The sequence below is a fragment of the Pholis gunnellus genome, assembly GCF_910591455.1.
Source record: "Pholis gunnellus genome assembly, chromosome: 12".
Taxonomy (NCBI): domain Eukaryota; kingdom Metazoa; phylum Chordata; class Actinopteri; order Perciformes; family Pholidae; genus Pholis; species Pholis gunnellus.
The window spans coordinates 6,576,575-6,594,622 of NC_136539.1; the positions used below are offsets into that span (position 1 = coordinate 6,576,575).

Sequence of the window (18,048 nt, forward strand, 5' to 3'; positions counted from 1 at the left end):
TTTGCACAAAATAAGCCTGATAAAGTGCTTTGTTGTTCAGTAACTCAGTGGTTTTCTGACCATTTTCAATAATGAAACATGTAGCACAACCGTGAGAATAAATAATCCAGAAGTGTTCAAATACACCTCAACACACTATGGACAGAACATAAACACATTTTTCAACACAAAAGAAGCCACCACACGTGGGAAGATAAGCACAAGAGCTCCTCTTGTGCAATCCTTCTCGAAACTTTTTTTCACGTCTTACCTGAGCGACTGTGAGAGCTCATCGTTGCCGTTGCCAGGCAGACTTGACGGGCACCATGAGTTTTCCCCGGCCAAGTCGGCGGTGCCAGCCGGGTGGAGGCGCCGGACCCAGGACGGGACAGAGGGCGGTTGTTCCTCAAAGCTTCATCACACCGGAGCCACAGGTGGAGACGGGGCACGATTCCTTCCAGTTAGGCTCTGAGAGGTGGACGCCAAAAAGAGAAATAGTGCTTTAATATGCATGTGGAATTCCAGATAAATGCTCGTATAACAACTTAAAACAAACATGCAGGACATATTCTAAATCAAAGCAGGTGTCCTGTCCACTTTTTATTGAGCCAAAAGTCCTGTGAGTTTACCTGAGGTCACGTGTGGTGCCACTACGGGCCAGAGAGGAACAAAGACCTGCAGGTTACCAACTTTCTAAAGAAACCCGCGGCCCCTGATCAGTGACCCTCACACGCATAATATATCCCTTTTAAGCCGTTTTTTTTCCAGTGACGTTCAGGAATTGGTGCCATATATGCCACTTGCCGTGTGAGTTAAGTGTTTAATATGCGTGGTCAGCGGTGAGCTGCCAAAGTCAGACTACCAGCCACGGAGGAGTCACAGCCAACAACAACGACGGAGAAAATCGGGAATTTAACTGCGGTGAAAGTCGTTCTCGTTGTTGCTATAAAAGAGAAATGGAATTAAAACAACTCCTCGGGAAAGAAAACGCTTGGCCAATGTTTGATGCTGGACCAAATAAACCATTACAAATATGAACTCTGTTGTGAATTAAAAACATAAAATTCTGTTGTTGTGGAGAAAAGTAAAGAAGAAGTGATGTAAAACAGCTCTCGGCTTCCTCCAAGTGAGGTTTTCTTTTATCAAATAAATATGGTTTCACTTGGACCATCTGGATTTACTAAAATAATTGCATGTTTACATAATCTAAAATGTAACAGCAAGTCACTGTCAGTGCTGTCACCACACCCAGCCAGGCGAAGCTTTCCGAATGTCTTCTAACAGAGATAAATAAAAAAACGCTGCAAACATGTACGCCAATGTTCCTGAGAAAACAGTCTCATTGTGGCTAAGCTACAAACACAATTAATAAAATGTGACATGACTATATCTTCACTCCCACAGCTTGCAATGGTCAGCTGTGGGAGTCAGCGTCTCGATAGAAAGCCTCCTCCCTCTGAATCCAATGCAAACACGAGGACCTGGACTTACCTCAAGAGTCAACAGCGGAAGAGAAAGAGGAAGAAAACTACTCATACCGTCTGGTCTGTGTGTGTGTGTGTTGTGCAATCACAACTTCAAGGAGCATGTAAATACACACACACACACACACACACACACTCACACCCAGGGAAGCCTCTGGCTATTCAACCCTTACAGGCAGAAGCTACCGCTCACCTCTGTCACATCAGGTGTCAACAGAGCAGAACACAAACGACTGGCGATGAGAGCTGCAGTCGGTCACTACAAATACCAGAGGCCAAGATAAAGACACACACACACACACACACACACACACACACACACACACACACACACACACACACACACACACACACACACACACACACACACACACACACACACACACACACACACACACACACACACACACACACACAGAGAGAGAGTTGCCGTAACTCGAAAGCTGTTGACCTGAATTACTCTCAAACGAAGGAGTTCAGTGGAAAGAAGGTGCGAGCACTGCGTGGCCAAATAAAATCTCATGGAAACAACGTTACTGCCAGGATTCTCCGGGGTCTTACTTCACTCATCAGGAACTATCGCAGAAGAAAAACAGCTCGTTCATTAGCATCGAAGGGTCTCTATTACATTCGTATGGTTGTCTGATAATTGTAGCCACGTGAGAGCGCCCCACCTGCTAGGTCACAGCCGGAATCATGCGGCGGCTACAGCTGAGGAATCGTACAGCGCTCAACCTGCTGCTTCCCCCTCAGGTAAACACCGTATAGCTCTGTTTCCACAGTTAGCGCTTCCAGCACCGTTAGCTGCAAGCCGCCGGATCAAGCGTCGCCATTGTGAGAGCCGCGTGGAGGCAATAGATATGCTTTGAATTACTAATTCAGCACCTTTAAATGTGAAGAAATAAAAGCACCTCATCCTTCAGGCCAGGGGCAAAATGACCAGAGGTTTAGACGTGTGTTTGTGGATGGATTTGATAGTATGTGGACAATACTTTGATTGACAGCAGGAATACTCACAAGAGGATTTGCTGAGGTGTGAGGTGTCGACTGGAGGGCAGCCACCTTTTTTTTTCCCCTCAAAGATATGTCTGCCACAGAAGAATTCAGACTGTGCTTTTACAGCTTGTCATACTATGTCATCTATGACCTCGGGCATTTAGTTCTCTCACACGCAAACAAATAAAACTAAAAAACTAAAAATAGTGCCAGCAAACCTGCTCCTTTTCTGACGCCATCAAACTGTAGTTTGCCGTAGGTTTTTTTTTTTTCTTTTTTAATGTTCCTTCCATATGATTTCACTTTTTCTGCAATTTCAACTGTTCTTCGGGGATCCTATTAAAAATGAATCCGTGTATAACGCTGCAGGTATTTTTACGGCACTGCAGAACCATAAAATGCACCGCCGGCATCTCTTCACGGGTCTCGTTTCCACCGACTGACGCTCCACATGGGATGGGGGTTTCTTGTTCTCGTGCAGCAAAAGTTTTGGAACCCTGGAAAACGTTCCACGGCGTTCAACAGGAAAACAGCTCTCAGGACCCCCCCCCCCCCCCCCCACACACACACACACACACACCCCACCCCCCACCGTAATGGACTTCATTTCCCAAGCACTCCGAAGCGCTGCCGGGAGTAATCACGACGGCATAAAAATAACATGTGGTCGGGTATAGCGAGCAGTAAACAACAATTAAGAGACCCCTTGCGTGGCTCGTGAAATGAATCATTGAAAATGCACTTGAGCCATGAAGACAGCTTCAGCCTCTCAGCCCTAATTGACTATGAATAATTCAGCGGACGAGTGAGATTAGCAGCACCGGCAGTATGCTATTAGTGACGTGTTCCTGATTTTTCTTTGTTGTCGGCAAAAATAGTTGGAAGTGTAGCCTTTAAAACATTATTTTTTTTAAATCATTGCATTTCACTGCTGACAGGGCAGGGTCAGAATGTTTTTGATCGAGGGCATGACTGTGTCAAACTCAACCCTTCGTCCTTTAGAAGGACGGAGGCTTAAAGTCCGAGGTGACGTGGGAGTAAAAAAGAGGTGGAGGAGAAGCGGGGCAGGGGGAGGAGGAGGAGAGTGAGTGAGTGAGCACACGTTTGAGGAGACAAAGTGACAGTGAAGCAGTAATGTGACACTCTCTGCTGCTTGTTGGTGTTTGCAAGTGAACTGGGCCCAGCGACAACCGCAGGACATCACGTCAATCAGCTGAACGGGGACAAGACGAGCACCAGGGGATCGTCTTCCTCGGTACGGGGCTCTGAAAGCCTGGCCAGTTAAAGTATGGACTTTTTAGCAAACCACAGATACATTTCATGGGGACGTTTTTGCATTCGGTCACAGCAAAAGGCGGGGAAAACGAGCAGCGCGTAAGAGCAAGGTAGGAAGTGTATCGAGCGACTGTCGTTGAAAGCTACATTGTACAATAACGAGCATAAAGAAGAAAGAAAGTCCACCACAGGCTGATGGGAGGAGTCTAAACCAGAAGACTTTCACCTAGGAAGCCGCTGTTCGTGTCCCTTCTGAAACCAACAGTGATTTAACACTTGTTATGTCACATTTAACATTACATAGGAAAGTCCTCAAAAGGGCGGTTATCTATTTACACTAGTTATGTTGTTACGTTATATTGTTATTATTATCATTACTTGGACAAAAAAACATGATATTTGTTCTAACTTTAAAGTAGTTTTGTTGCCTAAACCTAACCAATCATTTCACATTGTTGTTGTTTCTACAAGCATGATACGAGGTTGGTATGAACCATATTTATGGAACGTATTTTTAGATCACAAACGTAGACGTTCAACATAGCCAGCATCCACCTGCAGGCCCCCCGAACATCTGATACCATCACTCTCCAATCTGTCTGAACATGAGCTATTCTGCTGTGCTGCATTCTCCTGTAAATTAACTTTTTATATATGCAAGATGACTGACAGAACTTAGAGCATTTAAACATGAGGATGAGAGGGCTATGCCATACGTATGACCTGTCACTTGAGTTGTGCACAAATGCTTGTAAGGCCAAATAAAATTCTTACAAATGAAGTCACTTTAAAATACACTTGTAATACAGGGATCTGCCCAACGCTTCTTTTGCATTTTAAAGCTTTGGGGAGCCAACGACCAGTGAACATTCAAAGCTGAATAGGGTGGTTAGCCTCTGTTTCATGTTTGGCAACACTGTGAAATGCAGTTAAATGTCAATGAAGCTTTACGTAGATACACAATGGATTATATGTATTGTACACTGGCAATATGCCTGAAATGTACTCTGCATCATCTGTAGTCACTGGCAGAAGACAAGCTGAAATGAATTAAGAGTTCATTTGTAAAACGAGACAAAAGTCCTTCTTAAAATGAATGACTGTAGCTGTGGCTAACCAAAAACTACCCCTCACACCAATAACATAATGCAGCTTCTATTGTCTGCATCTCAAAGTGAAACAAGTAGACGAGAATCAGAGGAGAATCAAAAGACAATGGGGAGTCACGCGAACTTCAGGTTGGCTCGCTCAAACCCAGACAGCTGAAACTCTATAGGTATGTTTTAACTTTTAGGTTAGGGAAAAATGCTGGTGTGCCATGTTTCCCTGCATGTGCGCGTGCGTGCGTGTGCGTGTGTGTGTGTGTGAGAGAGCGAGAATTCCTGTGAAACCTGGAGAGAAATGTTGGGTTGGGGGATTAAAATTGTTGGCATGAAATATAACGGCACATCACGATGAAGCATATGGACCAGCCCTGTCTGAGGTTATATAAATGTGAGCTGTGGAATCTTACTTTACAACATGGCGACACAGACAAACGTGAAGATGATTGTATGGCATGTTCTAGATTGGAGCGGTCGTGTCATTTGACATGCTGTCAACTGCCCCGCGGTAATAACAAGGACACGCTGGTAATACACACGCAAACACAAGTATGTTGTTAATGGAAAACCAAACACCCGTGCATTGTTACCCTGGCAACAAAAGGCCAACTATTCTGAGTCCAATAAAAAGCAGGAAGTAGCATCTTTCCGAGCAGCTTGCCAAGAACTGTGAATGGCAAAAGCCCACTCAACTTCCCTTTCTTTATTACTAGCACTCTCTCAATGTCACTCTCACTCTTTAGCCCGTGTATTTAACTTTCTCTCAGCGTCTCCGTTATTAATTATCCACGTCAACCTTTAGTAATCTCTGATCCTGCACTAAGAACTTATTTTTTCCCATTTTTCTTTTCTTCTAAATGACAGCAGGCATTTACTGCACTCTTTTTTTTGGATGAGAGAGAGTTTCGTAGAACCACAGTGTGAGCCAATGTGTGAAGCTGCTTTCACATGATCAGACAACTGAGTAAATCCCTTTATTTATTTATTTTTAACTCGGGGAGCACTGAAGCCTGACCCAAAGGAACTGCATGGCTTCACACTCAACATCTCAAGAAAAGCACTGAGCCAAAGTTCAGATTCTTAGAACTTTGACTTTGACCATTTAGCTCCTCTCATTTGGACTCACCGCCTGACCGGGCGATGAAAGCACTGCTTGACTTTTGTCGTTTTTAAGCTCCTTTAGAAGGTGGTTGAGAAGCAACGTTTGCTTTGGGACTTTGCGTCCAGTTTTTAGGACCGACAGGTATCGCAATCAAAAAACAACAAAATCACTTTGCCCAGATGGATTAGCAAAAACAGCAACTGTGATGTCAACTCCTGCTGGCAATGTTCGTCTCGGAGATGTATAACATCGACCAATCACTTCATCTTTCAAGCGGTTCTGTGATCACTGGGAGAATCATGCAAGTCGGGAAGACCTATCCAGAAGTTTCACAGTAAGAAGTAATACCTAAAAGAAAATGGACTGTAAAAGTGAATCCACCTTCCCTATCTTTACGTAATCAGTTGCCTGCAGTTAAATGGATCTAGTTTGTACACAATCACAAATAACCGAGTCTAAAAAAAAACATGTATGCAATATCGATCGGCAATTTACAAACTGCCCTGCAGGCCTTACGTACACAGGTTAAAATCTGTGAAAGACAAAAATAAAGATAAACTGTCAACCTGTGGCTAATTTTATATTGATCATTATAACGCAACATGGCAGCGGCTCATTGAGGCCCCTGATTGGGTGGGATGACTATGCGAGTAGGGGGCAGGGTGGTGGGACAGTTTGCACAGTCCTGCTGGTTTGAGTGTGCCTGTGCACCACAGGATCCCGTCACCAAGCTCGTATCAAACACCGCGATGCCATTAATAGACTCAATTAGTAACCATTAGCGTGACATCCACAACATGTCCACAAACAAGGATGCCTTTCCCAACTGCCAACCCTTCCAACACTTGCTAACCGAGCTCGGATTGGTTCAAAGTCAGGACAAAGTCCCAGTGGAGCACAAAGGAGCTAAAAACGGGTGTATTATTGGGGAGGCACAACAGGGCAGGAAGAGACTGAATCTGGGAGAATGTTTTGCAGCCATGAACTCATTGGGTAACCACAAGGATTCATCAAGCCTCAAATCACATCAGTTGAGGCTGAGAGCTTCTGTATAGCTGCCCATTAAACGCTCGGTGTCCCTTTTACTGCCTTGAATCTTCCTCTTGTCTACTTTTACTGCTTCTCTGGCCGATATCCAACTTCCTTTTCTTTTATTAAGTTGCGCAACAGTAAGCCTAATGAGAAAAGATGAAGTAACTGTGTAATGATTGATTCCATTGACCTTGGTGTTTTCTGTTTACTCCAAAAATGAAGACAATAAATACAAAAAGGTGGAAACGGTGGGTTTAGATGAATGGCAGTGAAAAAAAAAAGTGTCTGCTCAAAGACTGTGGTGAAACAACGGATTCCCTCGAGTTTCATTAGTGGCATCTCAAACAATGCATGTAATGGAGAGACCGAGGACAAAGACACTTTAATATGCTGGATGGCAATTGGGCTGAAGGGAAGACCCTGCCAACAGTGCACACATTTCTGGTCCTGTCACCTTATCTGTCCCCAAGAACAACGGTGGCATTAATAGATCCCATTAGTATCTATTAGCGTGACAACATCCACAAAATGTCCACAAACAAGCAGGCTTCCCCAGTGCCAGATAACTGATGGGAGGAAGCTGGAAAGCCAGGTCCGGGTCCTGACGAAGCACAATGGAATGGCGCTAAATGGCCTTATTAATGAGAGAACAAGAGGCAAATGTAGGGGGCAAGTAAAGAACAAGAATGAAGTACTCCAAAACGTTGGTAAGGATGTGAAAGTTGGCCCATGAGCCGATCAGTAATGGGCTGGAATTACTGGAAAGTAAAATAATTAGAATGAGCTTTTTTACCAAAGGAATATCATATATCATAAGCAAAGAAGTAGTAAAATCACAATAAAAGAAAAAAATCAATAATTATATTAATAGCAATATGTAAGTGGCTTTCTAAAGATTTCAAAATGTTAGGGAAAAGATGTTCTTAGTCTCCTTAGACCGAAAAGAATCTGCTTATCACCTTTATTCTGAATAACTTTCTACTCGGCTGTGTGAAACTGGCTTTAGACACTGCAGTCATCCATTGACTGTATTCTTTTACGTTTGTGCATCAGAAATCCCACAGTACATAATTAGTAGACACTTTAGTGTCACTAATGTGCACACACACAAACTTCAAATGTGAGGCGGTGACTTCAATTTACTGCAGGTGTTTCATTCACAAAGAGGGTTTCTTTGAAGGAGACACTCACTAACTGAAATGCATTAACAGTGATTAAAAAAACTCTCTGTGTACCTTTGATCCCCAAATCCATTTAGTTGTTTATCAGTGTCATTTTAGCACAAATAAGGTGTGTGTGTGCGCAGTTTGAGTGGGTGACATCTTTCCGACTGTTTAAAATATGAAATTTAAATGCCAGGTGTTTACTCTCAGTTCCTCACAGTCCAAGTGGAAGAGCTTCTTTCTACAATCAATTTTGCACAAATACTCAACAATAACGCAAAGAGAAATCAATTAAAACAGGCAGAAGTAATTATCTTTCCACCATCAGTAGCCTATAAAAGACCACAATGCAGTACAGCCATGAGACATGTTGCACATTCTACACACAGCACGATCACCAGCCAGACAACAGAAAGGTGATTTACAACATATTAATAACAAAACAACTCCTGGAATAAACATCACACACACACCACGCTTTGAGAGCTTCCTCTTTGTGTAGGAGGACTCCGATTGCCACTAAGCCCCCCACTGGTTTGTCCCACTAACTGGTGAATAATGTAAAATAATATTATGGATGATTTACCGTAAAAAGAAACATTTCAGTCACATACCAATCAGAGCTCTTTTGACTTTAAAAGGACTGATTTATCCTGAATCCTTCACATCACTGTAGAATTTAACTGTATAATACTTTCACCCCTTAGTACTTACAACGCAACATTTTTAATACTGTGCAGGGACGAGTGGTAGTCCCTTCGGTATAGCGCTTATTTGTCGGAATACATTTCTAGCCACTCCTTCTCACTCACTGACTTGGTATATCATCAGCCATTTAAAAACGGGCTAAAACATAGACGTCTTCAGCCACTTATGGACCGTCGTTTGTGCAAAGAGATGCTCAGCTGACATGAAAAGAGGAATATCTGGCGACAAAGAAGATCCTGTTTTACTTCTGCTCCAATCAGGACCTCGCTCTCAGCAGAGTCATCCTTTAAAGAGGAGCACGCTGAGTCAAGATGTTTTTCAGAAGGCTGCAGCAACCGTGTTCCTGTGGGGCCCCGGAGTTTACGAGCGCCAAACAGCGGTCCTCCAGAGCTCGTAACGCTGAGGGAAAGGTTTCCACTAGTGGAGGCTTAAAGGGAGTCTTAGCGGTTCAGAGGCACAGCCCCCAGCTGTCAGGAGTTAGCTTCCGGTTTGTAAATGTTAAGGGGAAAGTTTAGAGAATAATATCAAGCGACCGATTCTCAGTTGTTGTTTTTAAACGCTTGTTGAATCAGAGAATGGGTGTCAGACAAACAAAATGAAAGCCAGAACACTGTTTAAAACCCGCTTTCAGGTTTGTAAAACATTTGTTTTGTTTGTTTTTTTTAAAGCAAAAGATTTTGATTCCACTTTCTGTTCTTCAGCCAGACCAGGGGTCGGCAACCTTTACTATCCAAAGAGACATTTTGCCCTATTTTCCTCCAAATAAAATTCGTCTGGAGCCGCAAAAGCTATTTGATGTCAAATGTCTCGCCACATATCAAGCATACAGGTAAGCCAGCATCGTTGGCAGTGAAAGCAAATTAATACATCCACGCATAATTAAACTCTCCATTTTCCTCCGTGACTTTTCTTCTTTTGGATTATCCAGTGATAGTTTACCGAGGGCGGACGTCTGCAAGTCATGATCAGCCAAATACAAGGAAAAGCGCCTTACAACGTAACATGCAAGTGGCGGATCGCGTAGCGCGGACCTTTTTGAATATATTACCATTTTGCTCGACACGGTTCGAATCCAGGTTGATGCGATCTTTCCATAAATATATTTTCTTCAATGTATTTCTTCATACGTGGCTGTGATGTAGTGCTCACTTATACAATCGTAATCCCCGCAATGTATATGAGATATGAGGCTTTTAGATCTCCAGCAATATGTTTGTGAATGTTTGACGAATCTGGCAACAGAGGCAGAAAACAGCTGCTGCTGTTACGCGAACACAACACACGCACGGAAGAGAAACCAGTAGGTTTGAAAACCAGTAGGACGTAACACCGGCACCCACTGCATGCCCAGTGCACGTGAATAGTCACGTGATATTAGTTTTCACGCGTTTTAGTCTGGATCTCGAAAACAATGGTGAAACTCCGTGTGGACGGAAATAGTTTTTGTTTGTTAAAACTCGTATTAAACGTATTAGTGTGGATGTAGCCTCAGGGAGCCGCAGCAGCCGACCCCTGAGCCAGACAATAATAGATCAGGTTTAGCTTTAAAAAAAGACATACGTATACACCTGTCACTCTTGGGCTTCATTAACAAGTAGGTTCCAGAAACTGATTTGTGAAACTTTATTCCATTGGTGAAAAAAAAGTCAGACAAGGTCTAGAACAAAAGATTTTTTCTCAGACTTGTCAAATGTAATAGGATAAAATAAAGCTTTCTGTTTTAAACGGTTACAGAAACCTACTTGTTAACTAGTCCAGGTTTGACAAGTGTAAATGAATGGGGGTTCTATCCATCGCTTCCTGCTGGACAGCTTTTAATTTAGCTTTCATTAAGAACATTTAAAAAAAATTAAGAAAATCGGTAGGTTTTAAACAGCTTTAACTATGATGCATAGAAAACTTTCACGACAATAATTAATATGTAACAAAAATAGCTTTCCCCTAAACTGCCGACACTAACTTCAGCGTCGTCGTGCTGTTGCTGCTCTCTTGTGTTTACAATTCATGAAGACACAAGTTTACACCCAAAGCTGTGGCAGCGGCAGTTCAACCTCAGCAGAAACCTCCAACACACACACACACACACACACACACACACACACACACACACACACACACACACACACACACACACACACACACACACACACACACACACACACACACACACACACACACACCCTACAGCCTGTGGTATTTATAGAAATGTGTGCAGAGTATAGTTTTGAGCAGAGCTATCGTCATAGAGAGGAGACAAACGTCTTCTGCACTAGAATGTTCCCTGTTAACGCGTGACGTCGGTCACCGTGCTGATAAACAATTGTTACAAGGTGACCAAATCCTCCGCTACATCTGTTAACTGTTTACACTAACCTCACACTTGGGAGGGAACGCACGATGGAAAAAAAACGTACACGGCGCTGTGCTGCAGCACAACTCACATAAAGGACCATACGTTTGAAAATGTGCAAGTATTACTCGTGCGCTGTCCATAAATGTAACTTTTCCGACATGACAGCCTGTTTTTAGACAGTTTCAAACAATGTCGCTAGCTTCACAGAGGCATTAGAAGTCCCACTTATATCGAGCAGCTACAGTAACAACGTTGCACAACACGTATGGTCGACAGTTTGTTTTAAGTCCACTCCAAACTGGTGATTCTGAACCATGTGTTGCGCAACACTTTCACTTTCCTTCCGTTGACCAGCAGATACGATACAAACGGGAAAAAAAACAAGTCAAGTGTAGCAGAATAACTGCAACTCCGCTCGACTCCGAGGAGGAAAAGCGCAGAGACCCACTGACGTTAGCCTACAACATAAACATACTTTATGAGCCATAGTTCTCTCTACACGTTCGAGCCAAAGAGACGACTGTGTTCTTGTGCGTGTGTGTGTGTGTGTGTTTTGTTTTTTAAAGACAGAAAATAAACGCTACCTGAGTTGAGAGCACCCTTTGGCGCAAATGTCTGGTCTCCAGGAGCATCCACGGTGCAGGGTTTTAGGACCCGTCGGTACCGTAAAAACTCACACGGTCAACAGTTCCGCCATACTGAATTAATCACGTGTCGGACAACCTCCTGTGTTTCCGTAGGAGGCGGGGTCCGCAGGACGGGATGACCGACAGCTAAGAGGAAAATTATGACAGTGTGAGGAGAGACCTGAATGAAGTCTGTCTTTGTGCATTGCATGTTGTTGAGGCAGGCAATGGGACACACAGGTGTGTGTCGCTACAGTCTCCTTCCTCCTGGTCAGCATGAGGTCACACTGAGCCTCTTAGAAATGTTTCATCAGTGTGGGTTTGTCTGTGTTTGTGGTTTATGTGATGTTGCTTCACCACAATCATTCTTTTTTTTCTTGTTTTGTGGGACTGCAGTACTCGTCATTTTATCACCTATGTTGTTATCACTGATGACTTTATGTTGCATTTCTTTGTCATCTTACAATTTCCTCAAGTAACCATCAAAGTTCAGAAAAATACACCCTGAGCTATTATTTATTAAATCTTTTAACAGTTACAGCTAATGAAGTTGTCCCGACTGTTGGCGTTGTTGTGGAAGCCCTTACGGTTCCCCCCTAGACACTACAGCTCTGCCAGCACTCTCGCCCTTGTTTTCCGTCGTTGGCACTGTTAGCGCGGTTTGCGCTGTTAGCTGCGAGAGCCGCGTGGAGGCGATGTGCTCTGAATTTCTAATTTAGCACCTTTGAACAACCAAAACTGTTGCAATATTGGTAAACCAACACTACCTCAGAAGCTGATTGAGACCATATGTTTCCAGTGCCTTTAATTGAATATATAGGGTAGATGTAGGGTTAAATAAATTCCATAAAAGCATAGGTCCTTAAACCTATGCAAGCATAAAGACCAAGGCAGACTCTCAGCTTGACACACCCAACACAAGTTGTAATACAAACCAGAGCTTTTTCATCCCAAATCTGCAACGCTCAGTGCACTCCTTGTGAGTGAATATTGTCATTTTCCTCCTTGTGTAGCCTCAGTCTGCCTCACCTTCTATTTCACTTGGTGATTTCCAGGAAGCCTTTTTCGAGAATGACTTTCCACAACATGCATGTGTCAACTTGTCGTATTCAGCAGTTGGTTTATTAATACTTACGTGGGTAGACGCAGACCAACAGTAGATTTTCCAGTTGAGAGAAGAACTTTTTACATTTGTCATGTGAAGCACAACATGCTTTGCGTCACTGTTGTTTCAGGTCACAGCAATAGGCTTACTGGAAAAGAGCTCTCCTCTAAAACCTGATTTTATAATAGATTTCATACAAGAATGGTGCAGTGCACACGGAAATGCAGGATTTTTCGCCACCAGCTTCTCATATACGGCTCGAACTGTCTTGTTTCACTGAAGCGTTATCTGGTGCTGGTGCTTTTGATCACCTTTATTGTTTGCTTTCGCTACCACACATTTCCTCTGTAGAGGAATATATTTGTGTCAGGTTTTCAGCACACTGTAAATCACACAAACCCCAAAACGTTTTTTTTTTAATTCTTACGAAGAAGATAAACTTAAGTGTGAACTTCCTCCACCAAACTGGAGCAGGTCTTTGATGTGGGCAAGCCTTCCCAACAGTCACATTGCACAATAGCTGGCTCGAGCTCATTATGTGATGCTGAAAGAAAAGTAAACACACGTTGCTGTTTCCTGATTTTTACGTTGAATATTCAACAGTTTGAGTTGGAAGCTGAACAGAAATCTTCGCCTATATTGTGAGCACAATCATGGGTCTTGGCACCAGCATAGAGTTGTACGCAGTATATCAAAACCAGACTTGAAGATTCCATCTAATATCAATACATTATTATTTAAATAAATACCATTATTTGTTTCCTCAATCATGTATAACTTTAAAACAGTGGGTTTTAGAACAAAATTATTTTTTCACCGTACCGCCACTGAGGATTGCCTTTAATCATCGAGTCACGTCTTCCCCCAACTTTTTATAAACTGCTGCCTGCGTAGGGGCAACGCATATCTTGCAGTTTAAACAAGTAGAGTAGACATAACTGACAGGCGTTGCCTTAAAAATAAAAATGACACAATATCAGTGAAATAAACAAACAATGCGCTCCGGGAAAACAATTTTAATTAGGTGGATGAAATAGAAAAACCGAGTTGTGAATTTCTTCTCTTCCTCCGTTTGAAACACTCTCTCATCTACACACTTTCTGGAGATGATTATGGGGACTGGACAGGAGATAGTAAATGCTTCTTCTTCTTTTTTTCCCCCCAGATCAAAGCAGAACCTGTGAAGCCATCTTCCTCGTAAAAGCTGTAAAGAAAAGAGAGCGAAAGCAAAAGGGAGAGAAGATGGGGACTAATATCCACAGAGTGACAAAGAAATGGGATGAATTGCAGTTATGCGGTAACCGTGTCCTTAAACCACTGACACCCAGCAGTGTAGGTGCTCACAGTGATCCACAGCGCTGATGCAATACCGCAATAACAGTGGGCTATATTAATGCCGGGCTCGAAAAGGACACCTGATGCTTCCACAAACAAAGTAAACACTGGCACCCTATCTTTAAGAGCGGGGGCTCATCCGAAAAGCAGTGCAGAACAACTCAACCCAGTGGAGCCGCTCTCCAAAGAAAACACTGACAGCATAATAAGTATCCACTCAAACGGGCCTGTCCGCGGCAGCAAGTACAGCGAGCTGATTTGGACATAGATGGGACGAGTCAACCCGGCCCCGCGCTCGCCTCTAAAAGGATACCACTGACAACATAATAAGTGTTCTGTGAAACTCGTCCGTGGCAGCGTGAAGTGGGAGGCATCCAGAGTTTATCTGCTATAATGGAGGCAGATATGGCTCACACACGATGCAATATGATATACCATCAGCACCCGGGGCAACTACAGAAGATTTTATTAGGGCCATTTTCTTGTCCAGCAAACCGTTCCCACTGCAGCACACGACGGATATCTAATGCTACTAATGTGTTACATACAAGGATTCAAAATGTTTTTCTGTACAATGAAACTCTCGGTGCGCTTCTTCGTTTGCAATCAATGGAAAATATATTAATAGAGTTGTCAAAGAGATATTGAGGTATTAATGGGGGACATTGCAGGCGAAACGTATTTTTCATGTACTGGTCAATTTTGAGATGTCTTGTTTCAGACTAGTGGTGAGAAAACATCCATAATACACATTTAGGTGTTTATTTCACTACTTTGTCTATTTGCCGCAGCAGAGTGACTTTGCACCAGACACAGATGTCCTGCTGAGACGTCTATTCTCTTTTTCAAGACCATTTCCCACCAAAATACCATAAATTTGCTGTTCATGTTGCCTCATGAACCTCCCACTCACCGCCCACCTGCGCGGCTCTGCGCTGGGCACCAGAGTACCTCACGGAGGGCAACACACATTTCATGGTGAAGAAAATACCAATCCGCCAGAGCGCTGCTTCTGTTGGGGAAGTAGCGCCGCCACAAAAGAAGGATGCTTGAGTGTTTGAAACAAAATGTGTGGGTTCCACTTCACTTTTCATTCACACTTAATTCAGATTGTATTCATTTACACAATCAGTACGTTAAACAAGTGCATTGTAAATACATAACCTGAGACTATTGAAAAAATAGATTTAGATTTAAAAACATTTGGAGTACTAATAACTACTACCCCAGGCTGAGTTCAAATCCAACCTATACTGCCCTTTGCTGCACGTCATCCCCAATCTCACCCTTTCCTGTCTAATATCTGTCTATCCCGTGAAGGCAAAAAGGCCCCAAAACATGATAAAACAATGTATTTACCAGATAAGGGATATGATAATTGCATTTGGCAGAACGTATGCTTTGAGTTTAGAAGTAATCTGTTCTTTAAATTAAACTGGTACAGCTGATAACGGACAGAAAAGTGTGTCAAATTTATATTCAGGGCTTCAGCAGTAAAAACCAATGGACTTTGGTTCCCAACTGGGGGTCAGGACCCCCTAGCACATAAGAAATGTTGTTACACAAGAGTCGTGGGACAATTGTGAGGGATTAAGAGATGATTTACATGACTGCAAAGGAAAGAAAAGGGATTTCTGCGACACAATGGTGCACATTTGTAGCCTATTTTAACTATTGGTTTGATTGCCGTGAAATGTGGTGCCGATAACCATGATCCCCACGGTATGAAATGAATCTGACCTCCTGACCGCCCATTTGGTGCCATCATCTGATCAAAATATCAATGTATCCAATACTTTGATTTATGACCAATTACCTGCAAAACAAATGGCCTTCCTTTCAGTCACAGTTGTCCTTTGCGTTTAATGCTCGTGATCAAATGCTAGCATGCTCACATGCTAAACTAAGATGGTGAAGGTTGTAAACAATGTACTTGCCACAGCGTGGCTGTAGTCCGAATAAAAAGAAACCAACCTCAACACCTTTGTCGAGGTTTTTACAAAGCATTTCATAAAGTGTCAGAGTGGCGACGTCTGACATAGACAAGTAACGAAAGTGATATTTTGAATGACAAGAAAATGTGGCAAGGGAGACTTTTGTCACCTGTGTTGACACTTGTCTCATCAGCCTTGTCGGAATCTGTGACACCCGCCTGGGCTTGGGAAAAAAAGAGCGACAAAAATAGAGTCTTTTATTGGAAAGTTCAGCTCCACGGAATTGGAGACAAAAGAGAAACCTAAGTACTCTGACAAACCTGAATGCCGTCGTTGGTAGAGACCCTGCAGCTATGCTGTATAGTTTGACATTTCGTTTTTAATTCAGCAAAGTGATGTCGACATCAATTTCAATGAGTCACAGCACTGCCAATGCAAAATGTGTGTCTCACATGTCTCAGAAAATTGTGATGAACTCTATAGCAGGACGGATTCCCTCCAAGTTGTCAGTCACCTGTCAGCTCAACGCTTGTGGCTGGATGGTTTATAGTGAGAGGAGAATGTCTCTGAAAATAGCTTGAGATGGGTTCAATTTAATGACTTACTCTGTCATGTATATTTATTGGCTTTGCTTTCGCAATTGTGTTACTAATGGTGAATGTTATCCTCATCAAAACAAGGAACTAATGCATTTTAGGCTATTTATGACTCGACTCTTCAATGTTTCTGAACAGACACACTTGATAATATGGGACAATTTGCAGAGTGACGTCAAATTCAGCCAAAACTTAAAGGCTAATTAAAACGTTTTTCAGGGGAGAGAGCAACAAAATATTGCAAATGGTTAACTTACAATTTAAGCATAAAACTTCTAAATATTGTTTGAAAATACTGAAAGATTACAGTGTGTTCTGGTAAATTAAAAAAGACTGTTGGCACAGATGGCATCAGATCACGGCAACAAGTCCCAGACAAAGCCCTCCATACTGAATGTACCTATTACTGTATGCCATGGTAAATGAGTCACAGCAAAGGGTCATAAGACTTGTTTTATGAGGGAATAAAGAAGCACATGGACATTTAAAATGAAATGATAATTCGGTGATTTATTAGCCCATAGCCAGTCAGTGTTTCTGCTGTGCTCTACCTGTGGAGTTAAACAAGGGATCCTGCACACTTTTAGGGTTATAACATTACTCTGAGAAGCATATAATAGTAACTGTAATCCACACAGAGATTGATCTTAATTCTGTGGCAGATGGACCCGAATATAATTCCTTTTTAAATACAATAAAATCCAATGGCTTAATTCTAGTTTTGTCAGCTATGTGCATTTTGTCTTCATTGCACCAATATTATAATAAGCCATGACTAATTCCTCTCTACTAACAGAAGCAGCTTGTACACCCAAACAACTCTCCAAAATTGCCAATACGGGCCTTTTCAAACACCTGCTTCATCAAATCTCGCTGCTTTTCTTCCAAACACGACTGGTAATTCTATCTGAGCTCCCGAGTCATCCAAGATCTGCAAGAAATACACACTGCGTGCCTTTATTGTAATATTGCTTTGACAGCAGTGGATGGATTTCCTGCACGTTTTGACGGGAAGATCAATCCTACCGAACCCCACGATAGCTGAGCATTCTCCAGAGAGCACGGCGTTATCTTTTAGGAGATAAGCTAACGTTGGCACATTCGCACGCCGCTGCAGGTTAATGCAATTCAAAGTGGGACGGAGGGGCGGAGGGTGGATGCAAATGTTGAACGATAAACCGGGGAAGTTGCTGGTACTGTGATAAACTGCTGTGCGAGGAACAGAGTTTTTCTTGTAACCCTTTTGGAGTAATCTAA

At 42.7% G+C, this 18,048-nt stretch overlaps 1 protein-coding gene across 2 annotated transcripts in view; it reads right to left on the reverse strand.

Moving 5' to 3' along the window:
* Positions 1-11,867, reverse strand: part of hdac4 (histone deacetylase 4) — a 108,486-nt gene extending 96,619 nt beyond the window's left edge. For both annotated transcript variants that reach the window (XM_079169897.1, XM_079169896.1), the window contains exons 1-2: positions 11,780-11,867; positions 251-447 (exon numbers count right to left, since the gene is read on the reverse strand). In XM_079169897.1, coding sequence (XP_079026023.1) covers positions 251-272 — 22 coding nt within the window. In that variant the 5' untranslated portion in view covers positions 273-447; positions 11,780-11,867. The remainder of the gene's footprint in view (positions 1-250; positions 448-11,779) is intronic.
* Positions 11,868-18,048: the final 6,181 nt, after the last annotated feature.